The 21,006-nt window shown below is 36.5% G+C and overlaps 1 protein-coding gene across 2 annotated transcripts in view; it reads right to left on the reverse strand.

The window, feature by feature from the left end:
• Nucleotides 1-21,006, reverse strand: part of KIF16B (kinesin family member 16B) — a 140,697-nt gene that overhangs the window by 74,131 nt on the left and 45,560 nt on the right. For both annotated transcript variants that reach the window (XM_063152551.1, XM_063152550.1), the window contains exons 13-15: nt 2,977-3,096; nt 2,379-2,430; nt 1,097-1,234 (exon numbers count right to left, since the gene is read on the reverse strand). In XM_063152551.1, the coding sequence (XP_063008621.1) occupies nt 1,097-1,234; nt 2,379-2,430; nt 2,977-3,096 (310 nt within the window). The remainder of the gene's footprint in view (nt 1-1,096; nt 1,235-2,378; nt 2,431-2,976; nt 3,097-21,006) is intronic.

Consider the following 21,006-nt stretch of genomic DNA (forward strand, 5'->3'; position numbering starts at 1 on the left):
CAAACTCCTACTTTTTTTCTGAGGCACGCTGAACATTTTCAGCCTGTAAAATGCTGCAGGATAAAGAAAAGATGATTCATCACAACTCAATTTTTTACTGTTTACAGTGTTATTTCCTATTAATGTCAATGTTTCTGTTAGGAATTCATGCTTAGATTTACTCAAACCTAAGACCAAGGGGGCTGGGCTTTTTTTTTCCCCTGTAAGAGAAACAAGCACATGTGCCTCTCATTTGGCATGAAGAAATAGGCACTAAAAAAAATCAGTCAATGTTATCTCTTTACACCTTGCTTTCTGCAAGCAGCCTTTATAGAGGTATGTGTTAGAGTTCAGAAAGGATGCAAGACTCCCCTTGTTTAACACTGCATTCCACTTTTGTTAGCCTAAGCTTACACTGAAATCTCCTTTTCAGGGAAGTAATGTGAGATTGTTTTTCAGCACCTGAGCTGTGTCACAGCCTCACTCCTGAACAGGTATTTTTCAGTTCCTTGCAAAATGGGAAGATATTCTGGGTGCTCCTGGAAGATAAAACAAGGAGCAGCTCTCCTGCAGCACTCACCAGCTCACTTGTCAGTCAGTCCTTTCCAGGCCAGCACAATCTATCTTTGTTTCCAGCTGTCCTGGCTGCTTAATTTCCAGATTTTAGAGCTTTTACATTAAAATTGTAGTTCTCTAAACCTCCTAAGGGTTAGCCTCACCCTTTTTGTCATTTCCTATAGCTGCAGCAAACACACTCAAGCTTAATCTCCTCAATTCTCAAGAGAATTTGGCAGTAGTATTAAGCAGAACCAACCTGAAACTCGGGGAGAGGAGCAGGGGTGTCTCTGACATTCTTTTAGTCCTGTAGATATCTATATTATTTTTCTTAACACAACAGTGGTTGAAATTAAAAAGGAATTCTCTTTTCACCACATGAATTCTTTGACAACAAAACCACCATGGGGTTTTCCTGGTGGTTTTGGACTGTAGTTGAGAAAACATTAAATTAAACCTAATTAAACAATAATCCATTTATACACATGCAGATTTTTTTCAGTGTTGCTGCCAGGAAGAAGCAAAGAGGTTGCCTGAAAAATGACATTATGCCAGGTAATACCTTGGTTGAGGTGTGTGGGTTCTGTAACCTGAATGCCATTCACAGAACACTGCGCTCCATTCAGTGGGATGAGGTTCACAGTCCCATTGAGGTTTTCAAAGATGCAATGCTCACTTTCCAGATCAAGGCCATGAAGAACTAAACACAAAGAAATAAGATAACATAATTGGACTCCTCACAATTAGTAATATTAACATGCTAATAATAATTAATAATTTATTAGTATTATGTACTACATATGCATGCCTTAAATATTTATTGTTTTATTCTAGTGGACAGAAGTGTGCTGCGTTGGTTTTCCTTTTTTTTTTTTTTTTTTTTTGGTGTAATGGTCTTTATTCGTGTGCTTTGATGCCTGATTAGCAAATGTTCCTTTCTTTCCAATAAAAACCATAAAAGTACAATTCACATATTTGTAGAAAGAGATCCTCTGACCAGTTTCACAAGGAAATAATGAAAACTTGTAGACTTTAGGGCAATCATGCTTAAATCTGAAAAGACAGGATATAAGATGCCACTGTAGACAAAAGGATGGCTGAAGTAAAGTTCTTAAATCTGATGACATTCAGGGCTTTTATCAATCAGCTATGCTACTCTCCATTTTTCCTTCAAATAATGTGTGATTATGTATATTGCTTAATATCACAGGGCATTACAAGTTTGATAGTTTCATGGAATTTATTAATTTAAATCCAGACAATTTCTGACCCATGAAAATTTACCAAACTAAGTTATTTGACTCTCAGATTCTCACCCAAGAACTAAAGGATGTAGTTTATTTAATGAAACTGCCTTCCAAGAACTTATGTAAAGCTTATGTGAAAGTCCAGATCTGGCAGTTAGTTGGCATTGGTAAGAAATCAACAGGAAAACCAGTAGATTTTTACCAATTTTTAGAAATTTTTAAATCAAATCTGAAGTCCCAAGACTATCTTACATATAATAGTCTAGCACTGTCATTATACAAAGGTTAAGAGAATGATTTTGCAGTAATTGAGACAGGTGCTAGATAAAAAAGGACAGTATTATTACAGGATGCTATTTCAAGAGAAGCAAGAAATCAATTAGTAGCAAGTATATGAGCATACTTAAAGCCCCCAAGCTATGCTAGAAGCCATGCTGCTCTTTGAAGCAAATCCCATGCAATTCAGCTTTCAGATTTTCTAAAAATTAAAATACTTAAACCACAGAACAACTAACTGAAAAAGGGAAAAAAACATACAAAGCTTAGTTCACATATTAGGATACTGGAAGAAGAATATAAAATTGCCAAATTCCATACCAATGTCCTGTTCTGTTAGAGCATCTTCTCGGCCAACATATGTTTGGCCCTCCTAATTAAGAGAGAAATACATATTATTTCCAGTTGGAATCTCCTTATCTCCCCCACAAGAATATAATTTATCCTTCCACTTTCTCAGGGTAACCTGAATGAAATATATATTTAAACATACATGAAAAAAAGGAATCATGCAGCACTTTCAAAATGCTTTCACAGTCTTTATTTTATAATACTATAAGCAAATTCAAGTTTAAACTGTCCAGTGCAGAACCACCTTTAGAGTTTTGAGACAATATAGATTTAGATTAAGATTGAGCTTTACAACATTAATAACAAACCAATATATATAAAAAAATAAACCAGTACAGATAGCTGGTTAACCAGTTGACTGTCAGGATAAACCTGAACATATATTTTAATTTCATCATTTCCAACTTCTTAAGAGCTTTTCTTACTACAGCACACAAGCATGAAGAGCTTTTCTTATCACAGTAATGTAATGAGCATTACATATGGATAGCAAATCAATAATGTAATTTTTCTACTGAAAAGAATCACAAGGCTTATAAAGGCTACAGAAACACAGATGTGTATTTACCTTCAGGTGGTACAAGATGATACCAGTACTGAGAAGATCATCATCAATGCCAATGAGATGAGGCAGTTCAGAATCCAACACAACACCAATCCCTTCTTTCCTCAGAGCCAAAGTTTGTTCCTATAAAGGACAAAAGTCTATTTATTAGGATGTGCAAGAAATACCCCTCTTCCTTCTCTTTCTAAACCACATTTAATGTAATTCTTTCTGTGTAATATCACACAATAGAAAGAGAAATTTTTTAGATTTTTTTGATTTTGCATTTTAAATGTGACTTCTTTACTTTTATCAAGCATTCCAAGCTTGCTGTTGAGGAAATCTGTGAAGGTGTTATTTGAAGGAAACCAGACAAACAGCTCAACTATACCAGAGAAGGAGCATCAATCAAGAGTGTAACAAAGCAATGTTGTCTAAAAGCAAGCTATGGGCTACCTTTCACACTGGGAAGGAGAATTTCAAACTCCTCAGCATTCAGGAGGGCTAAAGAACAGAAAGCTGAAAACTTTCCAGCAGTCCTTTCAATAAGCTGAGCCTTGCATAATAAAAACCCCAGACTCCTGATAATTCAGTAAACCTAAGCTGAAATATCATGCAATGGAAGAGAAGCATTGCCAGTAGTAAATTAATGTAAGAAATATTCATAGCACATAATTTCAATACTACAAAATTTCTTGGGCCACACTGTACAGCTATCCATAGGTTGAAGCATCATTCAGCAGGACTTCAAGTGGGAGATTGCAGCCTTGGATAAAGTAATGTACTGTGTAGTACACAACAGTCTATGCAATAAGTGAAAAATTAATTATAGTTTTGAAGTTTTATTTAGTAAGTACAATTTTCAAGTTGAAACAGAATCCTATTGGCACCTAGGCCTGGAAGGCTACAACAATAGAAATTGTGGATGTCTCCACACAACAATCTTTCAATAGAAATGTGTTTTTCTGTGTAAAAGGGCAAAGCCCTGACAATCCACGAAGCAGAGACAATGTCAGCAAGTATTCCTGTGTATTACAAGGAGCACACTCTTCTCCTGGTGCTAATAAAAGTGGAAAATAAGTTTTGTGACAGCTGCCTGACTATTCCTTTTCCAAGTCATCAAATGCTTTCTCCAGAGCCAAAAAGACACCACACTGTTTGTAAGAAAAAACAACACACAGATTGCTACATGTACTTTCCCAAGTACAGCAAGTTGCAAGTCTAAAAAGAAAGCAGATGTAAAATCTCATCTCCCTGCAGGAAAAAAGATGATGTCAATATTGATGCTGTCTAAAAATTTCAAGTATGGACACATCTGGGCAAGGTGAGAAGATGACAACATATAAGACTCTGCAAAACAAAACTAGGAAATGTTACTCTGGTCATAGATGAATTAAAAAGTTCTCTAGCATACAGAAAGAAAAAAAAAAAGCTGTGATTCATGTGCAGCTCAGACATTCACAATGCACCCAGATATTCGTTCACATTATAAAAGAGTCACATCATAAACCTAAAAAATACAGCTTAATTAATTGTTCAAGTGAAAAAGTAATTTCAGTCAAAAATACCTATCACACACTAGATATTTACTGAGTAGCATCCACTGTTATCCATAATTTACAATGTTCCCACATGACAAGGATGAAGACAAGACCCTGAGGACTGCTGACCAGTTACTGCTAGCACCTTCAGCCCAATGGAATTGATAAAATATTAAAAGCTGAATATTTTTTCCACAGCACAACAAAGCATTTGCCAATATCCTGACAGAGGAAAAAAAAAACATCCCAGGAGACAAAAAAATTATCACTGAGTGAGAAAAATAACTCACAAATAATTAAGAACAAAGAAACAATATGATTCTTTATTTTCCAGTCTTTCAATATTCAACACATTCTTATTATAATAAGAAATTAATCATGTTTAATTGTGATTTAAAACAGATGGATTGCTTTTTTATTCAGATCTAAAATTAAAGAAGAGAAATTAATTGAGTTTCTAGAGTTACACTTTGTAAATGACTACCATCCATGCACAGAATGCATCCTCTTAATGGAAATTTTATAAAAATACTGCAGACAGTAGCTGTGATTAACTATAACATTTTTAGCTTAATACAGGCTGTAAATAAGCTTTTATCTTCAGATGCAATTTACTAAAACAATCTGCATATTAATCAGATACCTGGAGTAACTCCTGAACTTTAATAGCTTGCTTCAAAATTTAATTCCAAATTCAAAAGCTTCTGCAAGGATGCTTTCTAAAGCCAAACTGTGCATTTCTGCCCCAAAATGAAATCACAGAAACATCACCAACAATAAATCTTTATTACTCTGTTCTCTAACAGTGAGAGAAGGTAAAGAAAAAGGCCCAAAAGAAGTAGTCAACCTGTCCCTTTTTCATCCTTGACAACATAGGAAGAATGTTTTTGAAGTAGAACAGACCTCTTTTAAAATAAATTGAAGGTCTGTAAGCCATTACAGGGCAGAGAAATTATTAGGTTTAATCCACTATTTGATTCACTTCCATTTGTGCCACATAATTTTAAGTGGTGAATCCATAGCTCAAATTACAAGAGCATGAAAGGTCACTGTCCCCATTAAAAATTACCAATTGAGAAAACTGATGAAAATCTCAAGATGCAGTTGAAAAAAGCTGAATGTACCCACATTTTCTTAGCCTGAATTATCCTTGAGCAGAAAAGCATAGAAATACTCCCTCAATATTTAAGATGTGTTCACAAGCTGGGGAAAATAAAGCAAGCTGAGTATTATCCACAAAGGAGCACTTTGGATGGCACAAGTGGCCACTGTAGTAGGAGGAGAAAAAGGTTTTCTTCTTTGGGAGCTCTTAGATCAAATGGACTCACCTGAAGAGTATAAACTGAGAAAGCAACTCTGAGACAGAATACAAAAAGCCATCTTTAAGTCAAAGTTAAAATAAAGGGATTATATTGTAGATTTAAGTTCTTGTCTCTCTGAATTCAGCTCTGACTCAGCTATCAGAACTAGCCTGATACAATAAATTCATTTACATTTATATAAAGAGACATAAAAGCTTTTGTGAAAACTCATTTCTTCTGTACTGATGTAGTAAGCGTACTGTATTAACTGATACAGTGGCACCTCCAAACTGAGATATGATCTGGTAGTTTAAGAACAATTCTATGACTGAAATACTCCCTTGAGCTGAAAAGTTCATCCTCATCATCATATACAGCCACCCATCATAAAGGCCACTGCTGTGACACACAGGATGTCTTTAAATGGATAATGCACACACAAAAATAGAATCACAGAGCTTTACCTTTTTTTGGCCAACAAGACACTGAATTAAATTAAAAAAGAAAGCCCAAAAGGCATTTCTAACATTCCTTTACCAATCTAATAGTAGAAGAACACATTATGCTGCTATTGTCCCAGCACATATTAAAGACTACATGTAATTAGTGCACTGCAGTGAACACAACCTCTCAGGGGAGTTCCATTTTTGTCAAACTTTCCAAAGCAAAAAGGCAATTCCTTTATTTAAATATTGAACAGATAGCTGCTGGCACAGAGTTCCTGAGAATACACTGTACAGACACTTTCAGTAAAAGATGACAATTTAGTTAGCCAGTGTGATGTTCAGATTTCTACATTTAAATTATGAACCCCCCCCATGATACTAAAAAATTATGTGAAAAAATGAGCAATGGCAAAAGTCTTGGCATTAATATTTAACCAGACTATATATGAGAAATTTTTTATGCTAACAGGTACTTTGCGTGCATTTGATTTTTTTGAAAATATGCTATTACATCCCAAGTTCACAAAAATCAAATTTTGTGCATTTAATTTTTTTTAAAACATGCTATTATATCTCGAGTTCACAAGAATATCTGATTATACTCAATGACCCAGCACTAACATTAAGTCCTCTCTAAAATATGTAGATGTAAACTGCACACAAGCAAAGTTCTTAATTCTTAATTGCTCTTCTTCCAGTTATGTATTCAATTCACTTTGCATTTCCTTTAAATCACTGGAAACAAATGTTTCATACCTAAAGCAAAAATATTTCAGTGTTCAGAATTCAAATGCTCCTGAAAAAATTTATTTCCAACGCCAGCAGATACACAATATTAAGGGGCCTATGTAAACAGAGAGAGGAAATAGGGTGAAGCAGCCTCAGCTGGTTGTGCCATAATCAGCACAAGTGAAAATTCAAAACTTCTCTCATTGAAGTTTGAGTTTCCAGAGATAAACCTTCCACAAAAAAAAATTAAAATTAGACAAAAGTGTGGGCAGGGCTGTGATGAACATGCAAAAAACCCAAGGGGAAAATTCCCGGACAAGTAGTGCTCACTTGATGTTTCTTATATGAGGAAGTAGAAAAGAAAATTGATTGTCAGGAGTTCAAAAGCAAAAAGCAACCCCTTGTTGTTAAATACAAGGACTCTGCAGACACCAATAATTCACATGGCTGCAATAAATTACCTGGAAAAAAGATGAGGAAAGGAAAAGAAGTACTGGTGGACAAAGGCACAGGGTATCCATTGCTTGGGGTGCCCTAAAGAATCACAGACACAGAAAGCATGCAGTGTTTTCTGGAGAAGGATTGCTCTGCTTGCCCTATTTTATACTCCAAAATTGAGTGCAGCTGAATAAACCATAACTCATCTACATGGAACTCATTCCCATCATTTGGGTGCTATAGTCCTAACACAGGCTTTGCATGGTTAAAAATTGCAGGATATAAAAGGAATATACTGCAGACAGATTTCTGTTTACATAATATAAATTATCAGAATAATTCTAGATAAAATTCTTCTCAAAATGCTACATAAACAGAATGACTGCTTCCTTTGAATTTTCAACTGCATTGCATGCTAATTATTAGATTTAGAAAGATGACAGCCAACTACTGAAGTTGCACTCACAGTATTAAGAGGCAAGTGTAGAAAAAAATTAGCAAAGCTGCCAGTAAGCCCCCAAAAACACAATAAAGCTGATTTTATTGGTTCTGTCATTAAAGGAAAACCTGAAGAATTTTACCTCTGCCTGAAATGCCAGCAACATTTCTCCTGTGTGAGGAGCAACAACTGAGAAGTGACCTCCTGTGTCACAAGTGCATAACAAGTAATTTTACAGATTACACTCGGACTCTCAACCATTACATAATGTAAAATGATTTCAAATATTTGGTCTGAACTTGGTAATAGACAGTTTACACTCGTGCACTTCGCATCACTATTGACATTCAGCTGAAATAATAATTTTCCTTCTCCAGCCTTTATTCATTGATACTGGCAGCAGTAGTACCTATTCTCTGTACTGAGAATAAATAGGATTTGGTTACACTATGCCAAACTCCAAGCATTTCCCCCAGGAGATGCCCAGGCTCACCATATCCCAGGGTTTAGCACACCCTTTCTCAAGGTATTCTTCTTTGCCAATTTCCATGGTGTGCTCCCAGCGTGTATAAAATTTTGCCAGCACCATGCACACCCCTCTTTTCCACAATATCTGTCTGATCCTTCCACATTCATGTGTTTTTCATATAGATCATCTCATGACAGTAAAGTTTCATGCCATCCTCCTCCTCTTCCACAGAGTATTAATTCTTTGCATTGCAAACTATTTACCATCAATGACTTTCCTGTTATCCTCAGATTCACTCAATCCTCTCTCAGATGCTCTGCTAGAAAAATTACCTTTAATACCAGCAAACTTCACCAGTTAACACATTTAAAGAAACCATTAAACATGATTAAGCCCAAAAATGTGCTCCAGGACCACCTCCCCAAAACCCCAACAACTTCTCTTCCCTCCCAGTACCACTGTTTCCATCACATCCTTGGTAAAAGCATTTTTATTATATTTAAATCCTTACTTCCACTCTACAATTTCCTATACATCCCAGGGCCAAATGCTCCATCAACATCCACCAACATGAGAACCAGAGAAGGGGGAAAAGGGAACCAAAAATAAGAGTAATGCAGGACATAAAATGGGGAGAAAACCTGAAAGAAAAGGTAGGTAAGAGCAATAGAAAAGAGGTAAAATGGGGTAGGAAAGAGAGGGGTGAGGGGACAGAAATCAGTGGGAAAACATGTGAGGAAATGGTGGAGAAAATGTGACAGGAAAGGCTGGAAGAGGTGACAAGAAATGGAGGGCAAAACTGGAAAAGGAGCAGAAAAGAGGGAAGAGGATATGCTGGAAGAAGTGACAGGTTGGGGGTGAAAAGGGGACAGAAAATTACATCAGGAAGGGACAGAAACAGCTGGAAAAGGGGACAAATTAGGGCAAAGAGTGGATGGAAAATGGTGGGAAGGTATGAGGGGGAAAGGTGGAAAATGTGAGAGAAAAGAGTGGGAAAACGTGAGGGAAAAAGGTGGGGAATTGTGAGGCAAAAAAGTGGGGAAATTGAAGGGAAGTGGTGCGAAAATGAGGGGCGAAAGCAGGAAAACACGAGGAGGAGGGTGGTAAAAATTAGGGAAAAAAGCAGCAAAACGTAAGGGGAAAGGGGTGGGAAAACCTGAGGAGAAAAGGGCAGGAAAATCTGAGAATGGGAAGGAGAGGACTTGAGAAAGCTGCAGAAAGAAGGTGAGGGGAAAAGGGGGATGAAAAGGGACAAAGTGTAAGGAGACAAGACAGAAAAGTGTGAAAAGAGGACTGGAAAGAGGATGCTGGTGACAGAAAATGGAGCAAGAGAGGAAAGGACTGTTTCTAGCAGGGATCACTGTCAGACAGAACTAGATCCAGCACACACTGAGCAGACAAACCAGGATCAGCCAGCTCAAGAAAAAAATCACAGACTACACACATGACAAATATTCCTTAAATAGGAAATTGCTATTTTAAACCTAAGAGATTTACAGAGAGTTATGACTACGATTTTGAAAGACATGGCAGAAAAAAAGACACCATTTCAAAGAGGTTTCCTCAAGAAAAGCAAATTAAATTTTCCTTACTAGTCCAGCAAATATAAACTGTTCAGAAGGCAGTGTCAGCCAAGTTTTAGAATCTTTCCACAATTCACTTCAGCATAACAAACATAAGTCAGACCAACAGTTCTGAATTTAACATTTGCATTTAGGTTTAAGTGATTATTTCCACAGGGTAATATTTTAGCAAATTATTTTCCATTCATTTTATTTTGAGAACAGAGTTTATAATTACTTTTCTAGAAATTGCTGAAGGTGTGATCACCTTACCTTCCTTCCCAGACATTATGTGCTAGGTTTTACTAGGTCAGTTAAAGAAAACACAAGCTGTCACTTCTGTGACGCTTTTAATGCAAATTAAAGGCCTATTAAAAGGTCAGAAATCATAAAAAATATATTCCATTTGATCTCAAGGCAAACATCAGAGGATATTACAAAAAGACAGGATAAAGTGCCCTTTAAAAACTATCAGCTTGATTTTGTGTACCCAAAGCACAAAATAATTGGTGCATTCAGCTGGCACAAATAGCATTAGCAACTGGTGTCCATCATACAGTGATCAGGATTTTTGGATTTTTGATACTGTTCTTTTTAAAGGAGGTAAACTCAACTGGAAAAACTGAACTTTTCTTATGAAAACATCTTGTCTTTATTCTAAATCCAGTGAAATAGATCTCATCTAAAAAATATACCCCAATTCCATCATTAATGCTATACAAGATAAGCATATAGAAACATAGATATAAAAACTACATAATTATACACAGTCAGTGGCTTGAATTGGCTTGAATTCTCTGAATTCAATAATTTCTAGTAAAATTATCAAAAGCCAGAAGATAGACAGGAAATGCCCATATTTCATATTACCTATTCTTATATTATATGTAATGAAACTACAGGTCATTTCACAATTTTTATAACAAAATGAAAATGAACAAGTCGTTCTAACTTGCACCAGCCCAATAATTAAACTGTTTTAAAGGACAACATAAGAGGACACCAAAAGCTTCAGCTGTAATTGCAATATAGTGATCTCAATTACAGTCATACAAATAATGAATCACACATACAGATGTCAAAAAAGATCACAGCACCTTGTAAAAAGGTAGGTTGAAAAAGAGGATAAGCACAAAATAAGAGGGCAGAACAAGATGACAAGAGTAGAAATCCAGAAATATAGTCACAGGAGATAGGTACCATATGAATCAAAGGGAAGTGTCCTTTAAAAATAAATTAAACAAAAGCAATCTATACAGAGAGATCTATAATCTGGCATAAGTCCCTAATATCAAGGCCAAAAGAATTATCATATCTAATAGTATGATAATATTATGATAATAATAAAAAAATAAAAATAATAAAAAACAAGAATATTGAAATCATATTTCATAGCCAAGACAGACATCCCAAATACTGACTGAAGTGTAAAGTTCCCTTGACCTTTTTTGGTATGTTCAGCAAAAATTGAATTGAAAAATCCAGAAGGGAGGAATCTCTTGCACTGTACTATGTAATCTAGACTACAATACATTATGGCATCCTTGGCAGACTGCAGTTTCACCACATTTGAGTATTTTTTTAAATTAGGGGCCACTGAATCAATGAAAGGGAACTAGCACAGCTCTGCCAACTACTAACAGAAAATAAGGCTTCCTTGAAAGATGCAAACCTGCTGTACTTTTAGGGTCAAAATGCAAAGCAATCCACACAAAGCTCAAGAAGCAACCACTGACAATTTTATTTTGCTAACTGATCTGAACCTTAACTTGGACAGCCTTTTTGCATTCTGACCAAAACCTTCAGGAAAATGCTTTTTGTTAGCTAAAATAAAACAATAAAAGAGGAAGTAGTGTTCTCCAAAGGAGGTATGGCATTTGCTGTATTTGCAAACTGTAAGAAATGAGGCAAGTTTTATTTTCTCAGTGGAAACGCTTCATGTTATTTTTAAGACCTTAGTGAGATTTGAAAACATGAGTGTGCAAATGCTGTGTATCATGGCAGCCTTGTCTCTCACCTGAATTCCCAGTGACTCCTGACAGGAACTACTGCACCTCAACACTACAGATCTGCTGGAGGTGATTCATTCCACTGTGTAAAACACCTCAAAATAGAGGATTAATGCACTGATATGGTGTAAAATAGAGCACTTTTTAATGACTTACAATGATTGGCAAGTGAATAGCACCAGCCATAATAGATGGAGAACAAATCCCCTCCTTCATTCCTAAGCCTTTGAGGTGTACAGTACGCCAAGTTTCATAACTTCAGAAGTTAAAGAAGACCTCAGAATGAGTCTAAATCTAACCATTTGAACAAAAAGCAAACTAGATGTTTGAATTATTCATTTAAATGCTTCATTATCATAAACTATCACGAGCACATGAAAAATCTCTTTCAAAAATGCTGCCAAAAAGGACTAGGTGACACAGAAGTAACCTTGAATTTAACATGTACAATACATCCTTTCCTAATGAAAACAAAGTTGTATTAAGACTAACAAGATCACTGGTAAACAAAAGCTACTTGTTGAAACCAGGACAAACTTTGATATTGCTTTACCAAAAGCAATCTATGGCATTTAATGCTTAAATATGTTATTTTATTAATAGAGAAAACCTTTAGATTTACTGAATGAAGTAGCTTATACTTGGACAAAACTACAGAGATTTAAAGATAAAACCAAATATAACCAAATTCTCTCCCAGGCATATTTCAATTAAGAGTATTAATGAGTGTTTAAATTCAGCTAATCAATTTAGGTCTTAAGAGACCAACAACTTGAAAGGAAAATGGCCAAAAGGAAATTCCTCAGGAGGAAACACACTCAAATTTCCCTGGGTTAGGGATACAGTAAGATACAATTTCCATGGGTTAATAGAATCTTAACCTTAAAATTCTCCTTTGCCTTTCTGTTATGTTCCCTACATATGACTGTAACTCTGGAACCCATCAAGGTCAATCAGACCATGGCCTCCTTCCTTCCACAAAGTCCATGTTGCATTTTGCAGCCAAATGGAATATATTTTTTATGATTTCTGACCTTTTAATAGGCCTTTAATTTGCATTAAAAGCGTCACAGAAGTGACAGCTTGTGTTTTCTTTAACTGACCTAGTAAAACCTAGCACATAATGTCTGGGAAGGAAGGTAAGGTGATCACACCTTCAGCAATTTCCAGAAAAGTAATTATAAATTCTGTTCTCAAAATAAAATGAATGGAAAATAATTTGCTGAAATATTACCCTGTGGAAATAAGCATTTAAAGCTAAATGCAAATATTAAATTCAGAACTGTTGCTCTGACTTATGTTTGTTATGCTGAAGTGCATTGTGGAAGGACTCTAAAACTGGGCACTTCAAATATTTACATTTCAGCTGCTCAAAAGCATGAGTTCATATTTACCACATTATCAGCTGTACTTCTCTCAATGGAAAAAGCTTTCCTTGCAAAGCTGGGATATGCAACCAAAAAGACAAATGGATTTGTGTTTTCTTATTAAGGGCCAATTAACAACTCAAATGAACACCAGAAAACTGAAATTATATGCTTCTCGTCTTTCACATACATAATTCTTGGTTATGTGACAGTCTGCCTGAGTATTAGATTTATTCTTTTCCCCAAAACTCAGAGTATCCCTGCAGCACATAACTAGCAAATTAACAAATTCTGCAGATCAATCGGCATATCAATATTTCAAAGTTTGGTTTTCTCAGTTCTCATCAAGAAGCTGTCACCACAGAAGCTGCAGAAGCACAAATGACAGGCTAATCCCACTGGAAAAAAAAAAAAAAAAAACAAACAAAAACCACACAAACAAGCAAACAAACAAACAAAAAGGCAAATAACCCAGACAATTATGGACATGCCATCCCTTTGTGCAAAACATAATGCACAACTGGGTAACCTGACTGGGTTTTTTTAAGTTTCTGGATAGCTTATCTTGTTCCTTAGAGCAACCAAACTTTGTATGATGCCTGGAAGATGAGATTTTGAACTATTTCCCTTGACCAGAAATTCTTCTTGAAAAGAAACATCTCCACATTCAACCAGAAAAAAAAACAAGACAAATCATTGCTTTTTCAGAATATTCAAATACGTTCTTTTCATGAGTCACATCAGCAGCTTTTTTAGGATCATGGAAGCATTTGGGTTGAAAGGGACCCTCACAGGACACCTCCAACTGGACCAGGTTGCTCAGAGCTCCATCCACCACCTTGTCCAATCCTTGTGCTGACCCTACCATTATCTAGCCAAAAGTCTAAGTCTGATACTGTAGCCTGAGCTCAGGAATGCAAATGAAGGAGGATGCTAAGAAACTTCCAAGGGCAGATAATAAACCAATTTCACTCCTTATAGCATCAAACTGTTTCTTCAGATAGTCAAAGATCTGAGCACCTTTGGATTCTACAAATAAGTTGAAACACTGTTCTTGATGTTTTGAAATATAACCCATCTCAGATTTGTTTCCTTATGCTCTGTGAACACAGCAACAAAAGAACAAGAGGCAATGAAAAACAGTTGAAAATAAAAACCAAGTTGCAGCCTTTGACAGTCAAGGATTTAGAGCAGTGTCTGTTCAGGAAGATACTTTTTAACAGACACACACCATAGAGAAAATCTGATAATTGAATTAAACACATTCAGAACAAATACTTTAGCCACAGTTTGTCTAGATGCTGCAAACAGGACTTTGAAAGAAATTAAATGTGAATATTTAAAAAAGTTCTACAGAAGCTGACATTTTGAAGATGATTAAGTTCTTCTCCGGTCTGTCGTGGATTAATTAGTCCTAATTATGTTTTCTGTATTTGCATAAAGGCAAAAACTCCAGACATAGAAATTATATTCATGGATGAACTATTACTAGGCCAGAAGCTGCCTGAAACCACAAGTCTTTTGCTGAAAAAGTTCCTGCAAAACAATGAGATTTCTTTCACAGAGAAGGAAGTTGTGCTTGGGAAAAGAAAAAAGCAAATGACCCCCGAATTCTGTCTAAACCCTGTGTTTTTAAGATACCCATACAGCCAAATCCACTTCAAATGGGAATTAGACACCTAAAATATCTTCAAGCACTAACTGATACTTCAGTACCTAAAACAGGGATAACCTGAAACATGAGGCCATTACTCTCCAACAAATAAAACTGAATCTGCACTCTCTTTAACAAGACTCTTAATGGATGAGACAATCACAGCTGACAAGATATTTTTACGTCCTTGTGGGAAGACTGTAGTGAAAGAGAAGGATATTGTTACATTGGATTGTCAGGATTCCTTTTACTCTCTACTGTATCTCAGTAACATTTTCATACTCAGAGGGAAAAATACGCAAGTGTACCAAAGAAAAAATCCTGCATAATAAAGTAATCTTTCTATGGACCAACTGGAAAAAACTATAAGAGTCAAAAAAAAAAATCTGGAAACAACAGTGTTGCAAAATGTGGAACGTGCAAAATTTTCTGTAAGGAAGTCCTTTAATGTTAAATCTTTGTTATACTTTCAAGCCTAATCAACAAGAAGGGAGATTCAACCCATAAATCAGAGAGCAGCAAACAAGCTCTAAGTGATGACCAGCTGTTGGAAAAACAAAGTTCTCATTGGTAAAATTGCCTAGTTAAGGTTTAGGGCTGGACATGCTTCAGTGATCTCAGACCTAGGAGGAAGTTAACAAAGCTTGGGAAGAAGGATGCACCACTTACAGTGTGCCCAGAGAATGCAAAATGTATGGGTCACAAGGACATATGGCAGAAATTCCAAGATAAGAAAGAAACTAATAAACCAACTCACCAATTGTGCTGAAATCAGCTTCGACTGGGTAAAAGGTTATTTCGGCAGGGGCAGATCACAATCACCAAGCCTAGAAATCCACAGACCCAAAAGAAGAGAAAGCCTGAGCACACAGACTAATGCACGAGGGAAGTGAGAGAATCATTAACCAACAGAAGAGGGAATACCAACTAATATGAGAATTAGGTGACTTGTAGCCAATGTACTAATTCCTTTGTTTGTTAAAATGTATAAATAGCAACAAGTTCTGAAGCTGGTGTGCTTGATTTGTGCAATACCAAAAGCACCCAGGGTTGTTCAACTCTGAAATAAATGTTCAATATCTCTCTCTAGTGTGTAATTACTGGTTTGCTGCACACCAGGTAAGTCATCTGATTTTTGTGGACGAGAGCTTTTCATGCTTGCATTGAGGGCTTAAACTACCAAAGGCTGAAGAAATGGAACAGACCTAGTCCTTACTTTTGAATGCTGCATTGCCATCCAGAAGATGGACAGATATTGTATTTGCAGGGAATGCCCTGACAAAGGCAGGAATGATACATCTGACTCCATGTTCTCAGACAGCTGATTTATCACTTTATGATACTATTTTATATTAAAGAATACCATACTATACTAAAGAACACGGAAAAGATACTTACTCAATGCTAAAACAATAATAATAAAAATTCATTACTCTTTCTAGAGTCCCAGCACAGCTTGGCCCTGATTGGCCAAAGATTCAGAACAACTCACAGCAGAATCCAATGAAACAATCACCTGTGGATAAACAATCTCCAAACACATTCCAAAGCAGCAAAACACAGGAGAAGCAAGTGAGATAAGAATTGTTTTCCTTTTTCTCTGAGCCTTCTCAACTTCCCAGGAGAAAAATCCTGGGCAAAGGGATTTTTTCAGAGAATGTGAATGCCACAGACAGACACTTCATCAGTAGTTTCCTAGACAACTAGCATATACAAAGTAACCTACCAATATAAGAAAATACTGGAAATGGATGTCAAGAAACACTAGAAAGGTCAACATTAGGGAAGTCATTGATAAAGAGGTTGAAAATGGAGAAAGATTTCTCTATGCATAATATTGCTCAAAGAACTAAGAGGAACAAGGAAATTTCACTTTAAAGTACGAGAAAACATTTAGTGTATGGACAAGAGGAACAAGAGGAGCAAAAAAATTATTTCAAAAGATGAAAATTTGGTTTGGGCTTACTAGTAATATTCCCTTACAAGGTTAAGGAATAAGCACAGCTGAGTATTTTGCTTGCTGTGTCTTGGATGAAAACTGGTTACATGAACACCCTTCTTGTTCTATAGACTAGCTCCCTTAAAAACACTTATGATAACCAGATCAGCTAAGACAAAACACTAACAGCTGAAAAGAATTCATTAGTGTGTAATTGTGACCAACAATTCCAGGGTTAAAAAAAAAGTGTTCCAAAAAACAACTCTGAAATGTCTGAGATTCTCACTGAAGTGACAGCCTACATATTAAAGTAGGAAAAATTCTTTTGCTCTGTATTGAATCAGTGAAGCTGCTCCTCATCTTAGTGAGTGTCTGTTTAAAAAACTTGAGTTTTTTATAAAGCTGCATATACAGTATCAAATTTCTACCCCATGTTTTATTTCAGTTTGACATAGGTATGGTTTCTGGAAAATCAAAATAAATTTTGAACCACTAGCCTCAAAAGTAGTACATGTTATTTGGGAGGCAATGCTAAGAGAGGAGGAAATATGGAAAACACCATCAGTGGAGGTGTATGCTTTATAACTTGTGCACATGCAAAAGTTACATTTGGGACTATCCTGGGACTTCAATAAAACATTTTTGAAAATTAAAAATAATGTCTTAATATAAAAATAATAAATTAATGCCTTAGTATAAAAAATAACTGCCTTAATAGGCAATAAATTACTTATATAGCCATCAATTATGAAAGGGGATATTGATTTACTTGTGCATATAGATATTGGGTAAGGCACAAACTCTTACTGTGTCTTCTAGATAATGAAACAAAGAATTAACACCACACTATTGGCTGTACTGGTTTCAGAGCATTTAAAACAAAAAGTTTAGTAGAGATAAGACACTTCTCATTCTTCTGAGACAAAGAAACTTCTACTGTCCAAGACCACAAAGAAAACTACCACTGCAAAAACTTCCTAAGCAGTTTTTCCCCCATTTCCCAGAGCATCAGATGGTAGCACCCTCATCAAGCAAGAGATGCCAATTGAAGAGTCTGTAAAAAGCAAGATCAGAAAACTGCTGGTTTGTTGTGAACAGCTTAGTGTGAAAATGCAGGTGCTCCTGCAGCAGCCCAGAGAGGCATCAACAGCTCTCTGCAATGAACACAGGTCCAAAAAGCCAATGCAGGATGTAAAACTCCTTAAATGAGCAGCTGCTAAGACACTGAAGCTAAAATGATGGAAAATGAATGATGCAAAGAATAAGGAAATTACAGGAGCAGTTCTTAGTCTCATGAGGTCAGCTTACCCTCTCCATTTTTCATTATTTCTCTTTCCCTCTTGGAACAGTTTGCTCACGGCTGACACACAGCTGGCTACCAATATACATAAATGCTACAATTGTGGTGGCATCCCAAAGCACCTCTACATTTTATGTGCTGCAGGGATTTCTATAAGAAGCCTTAGCATACCCAAAATTATTTTTCAGGAAATTTGGCCCTCATTCCTGGACTTCCAACAACCAACTGAAGCTGAAATGCCTGCTCCAAACACTTCAGACTTTTTTGTACAGACAGAACTACTTCTGACATCTGAGAAAAATCCTCTGGATAGAGCTGCAGGATTTGGCTAATTGTAAGCAGAGGTTCCTATTTTGGCTTTCTGGACACTAGTCTGTAAAATCCTGTTTCCCAGTGGCTTATAAAACTTAAACCATCAAAGCTTCTATTTTCCTTGCTAGAGCATCTGCTGCAGGCTGGTTCCTGTCCCCACTACCCTGATCTAAGGGAAAGCTACTCTTGTAAGATACCCAGAGCAAATTTGGTTTGTCCCAAGTGAAGGAGACTCCAGAGTCTCCTATGTGTGAACACACTGAGGACACACAAAGGGCAAGTAAGTCTGCATACTGCAACACTGACATTTGGGGCAGAGAAAAAGACTTTTCTTGCCATTACTGACACCACCAAAGAGATATTATATCTCCCAGCAAGGAGACAGCAACTGCACCCTCAGTATTCCTCATGTTGACAGCTAAAAAGGGGAAAAGGCCTGGCTGGAAGACAAAGAGACAGGCTATTTTCATTCATCTCTTCTTCCATATGCATTACAAAACAGCCTTTAATTACATGATAACATATTTTCTACAGGACCTGTAAATAATTTATTTCATAGACTTTATTCTGGGAATGAATTGAGAAAGCAGTGGACTATTATCTGCAGGACTCCTACCTCATTTGTTGCTAAAGCTGGATGACAAATGAGTCAGAGAAAAAAAAAACCCTACGCTCATAGCAAATACATTTATTAATTTTAAAAGCTATTTTGCTATTTTTTACATGTTTCTAGGGCAATGGGAGAATTGTTTCACTTATCTAGAATTCTGTTTACCTAGATATTCATCTCTACTTCTGCAGAGATTAATCTAAAGTAACAGATTGCTTTAAATCTGTGAATTCCTTCCTCTGAATCCACATGTAACCCATGCTATTGGATGGAACTGGAGGAGGAAGAAGGACTATGCACACTAGCAAGCAACAACCACCAAGGAGAAAAAACAGATTTCAGAACTAGCAACACAACAGTGGAGACTTTTGCAGAGGAATATGCATAGTTAGATGCAATTCTTGCCTGTTGCAACAGCCACAGTCTGTGCTACCACCTGTGTTTAAGACTCTGATCAATCAAGGCTAATGCCCAGCTGCCATTTAAGATGCCAACTCAGATGCACAACAGTAAAATGCACTCAAAGGTATCAGAATCACACAGCAATAAACTCCTAAATATACTGCTAAAACACCAGCAGAATAAAATGGTTCCAGCATTTCACATCACACTAGCATTAGAAACAGCTCATTTGTGAGGCAGATTTAAATTTAGGGTTCATCTAAACTGCTGATGTTGGAATCCTTCTCTCCCATCCCATAGCCAAATCTAAAGAGAAATTTACATTTTTTTCTCTCTCTTAATACTTCTCTGCTGATCCTTTGGGAGAAACAGTTTTTAGGATATTTTTCTTTTTCTTTCAGGAGCTTCCACTGATTTCAATTTAGACCACCTTCCTGGCACAAGATAATTAATAGGAAAGCAGAGCAAATGCCCAGGAGGAATTGTTGAACAAGTGGCATCTGAGCTGTACAAAGGATTTCAAAAGCCATCCATTCTGACTCCCTTTCATTTGAAAACCACCTACAAGCTCTAGTGATGCATTAAAGCCAACCATGGCCTGAATAATCTGCAAAGGCAGGGCCCCACTTGGAAGGAGGAGGAGGGCAGTGAAATATTTGGCAATATGGATACTCCTAGACACTGGAGAGCTCTTTTGAAATGCTCAGCCTTATCAACCAAACTGTTCAAGCTGCCTTAATCAGTGATTGGTGAGCTCAGAAACTGTAGTCCCCAGTTGTGCTTCTCTTATGGCCCAGCTGGTGACAAGTGGGAAAAAGTGTTTAAAATTGAAACAAAAACCAATCAGTAGCATTAAGCACCTCTTGATCACAACTTCCTAGCAGAAACTGGAAGTTAAAAGTGCTCAGTCCACCACAAAGGGACCATGAGCAGCTATAGCATCTGCAAGAGAAAAAGGAGATTTCTTCATCAGATGAACACAGGTGGCACAAAGACTTGAAAGCAGACAATTATTCCTTTTGAAATCAACTTTTGACTGCTGCACTCAGAATTCCTCAGGTGGCTGGGACCCTTTCAATTCTGCTTCTATTAGGAAAAGAGCTACAGTAGATAAGTAGCACCAGTTCCCAGTTCAGTACCTTTTTCATGCTCTGACAACACCAAGCCAAGGCTGAGACAAACTTACTTCAGTAATAATCATCACTTAATAATGGTATCTGTTCAGTCATAGAGTATGAAAAGGTAAATCATATTTGGATAATCTCTGTCCAACCTCAAATTCCAAAGGAGAAATCTTCGGACCAGAATAGATGCTGTTTTAACTACAACCACTGCTAGTAACTGCTACACTTGGGAAATAAATACATAATGCACAAGGCCAGGTGTAATAAAACAAATCCTAATAAAATTGAGAGCTAAGCTTGATATTACTCATCACTGCTCATGCTGTGGGTAAATAATGTGAAAGGATCAAGAACAGTAAACACTCCCTTGTTAATCAGACAACTTTCTTAAAAAAGATTTAAAAAACAAACT

Source organism: Melospiza melodia, chromosome 3 (assembly GCF_035770615.1).
Source record: "Melospiza melodia melodia isolate bMelMel2 chromosome 3, bMelMel2.pri, whole genome shotgun sequence".
Lineage (NCBI taxonomy): Eukaryota > Metazoa > Chordata > Aves > Passeriformes > Passerellidae > Melospiza > Melospiza melodia.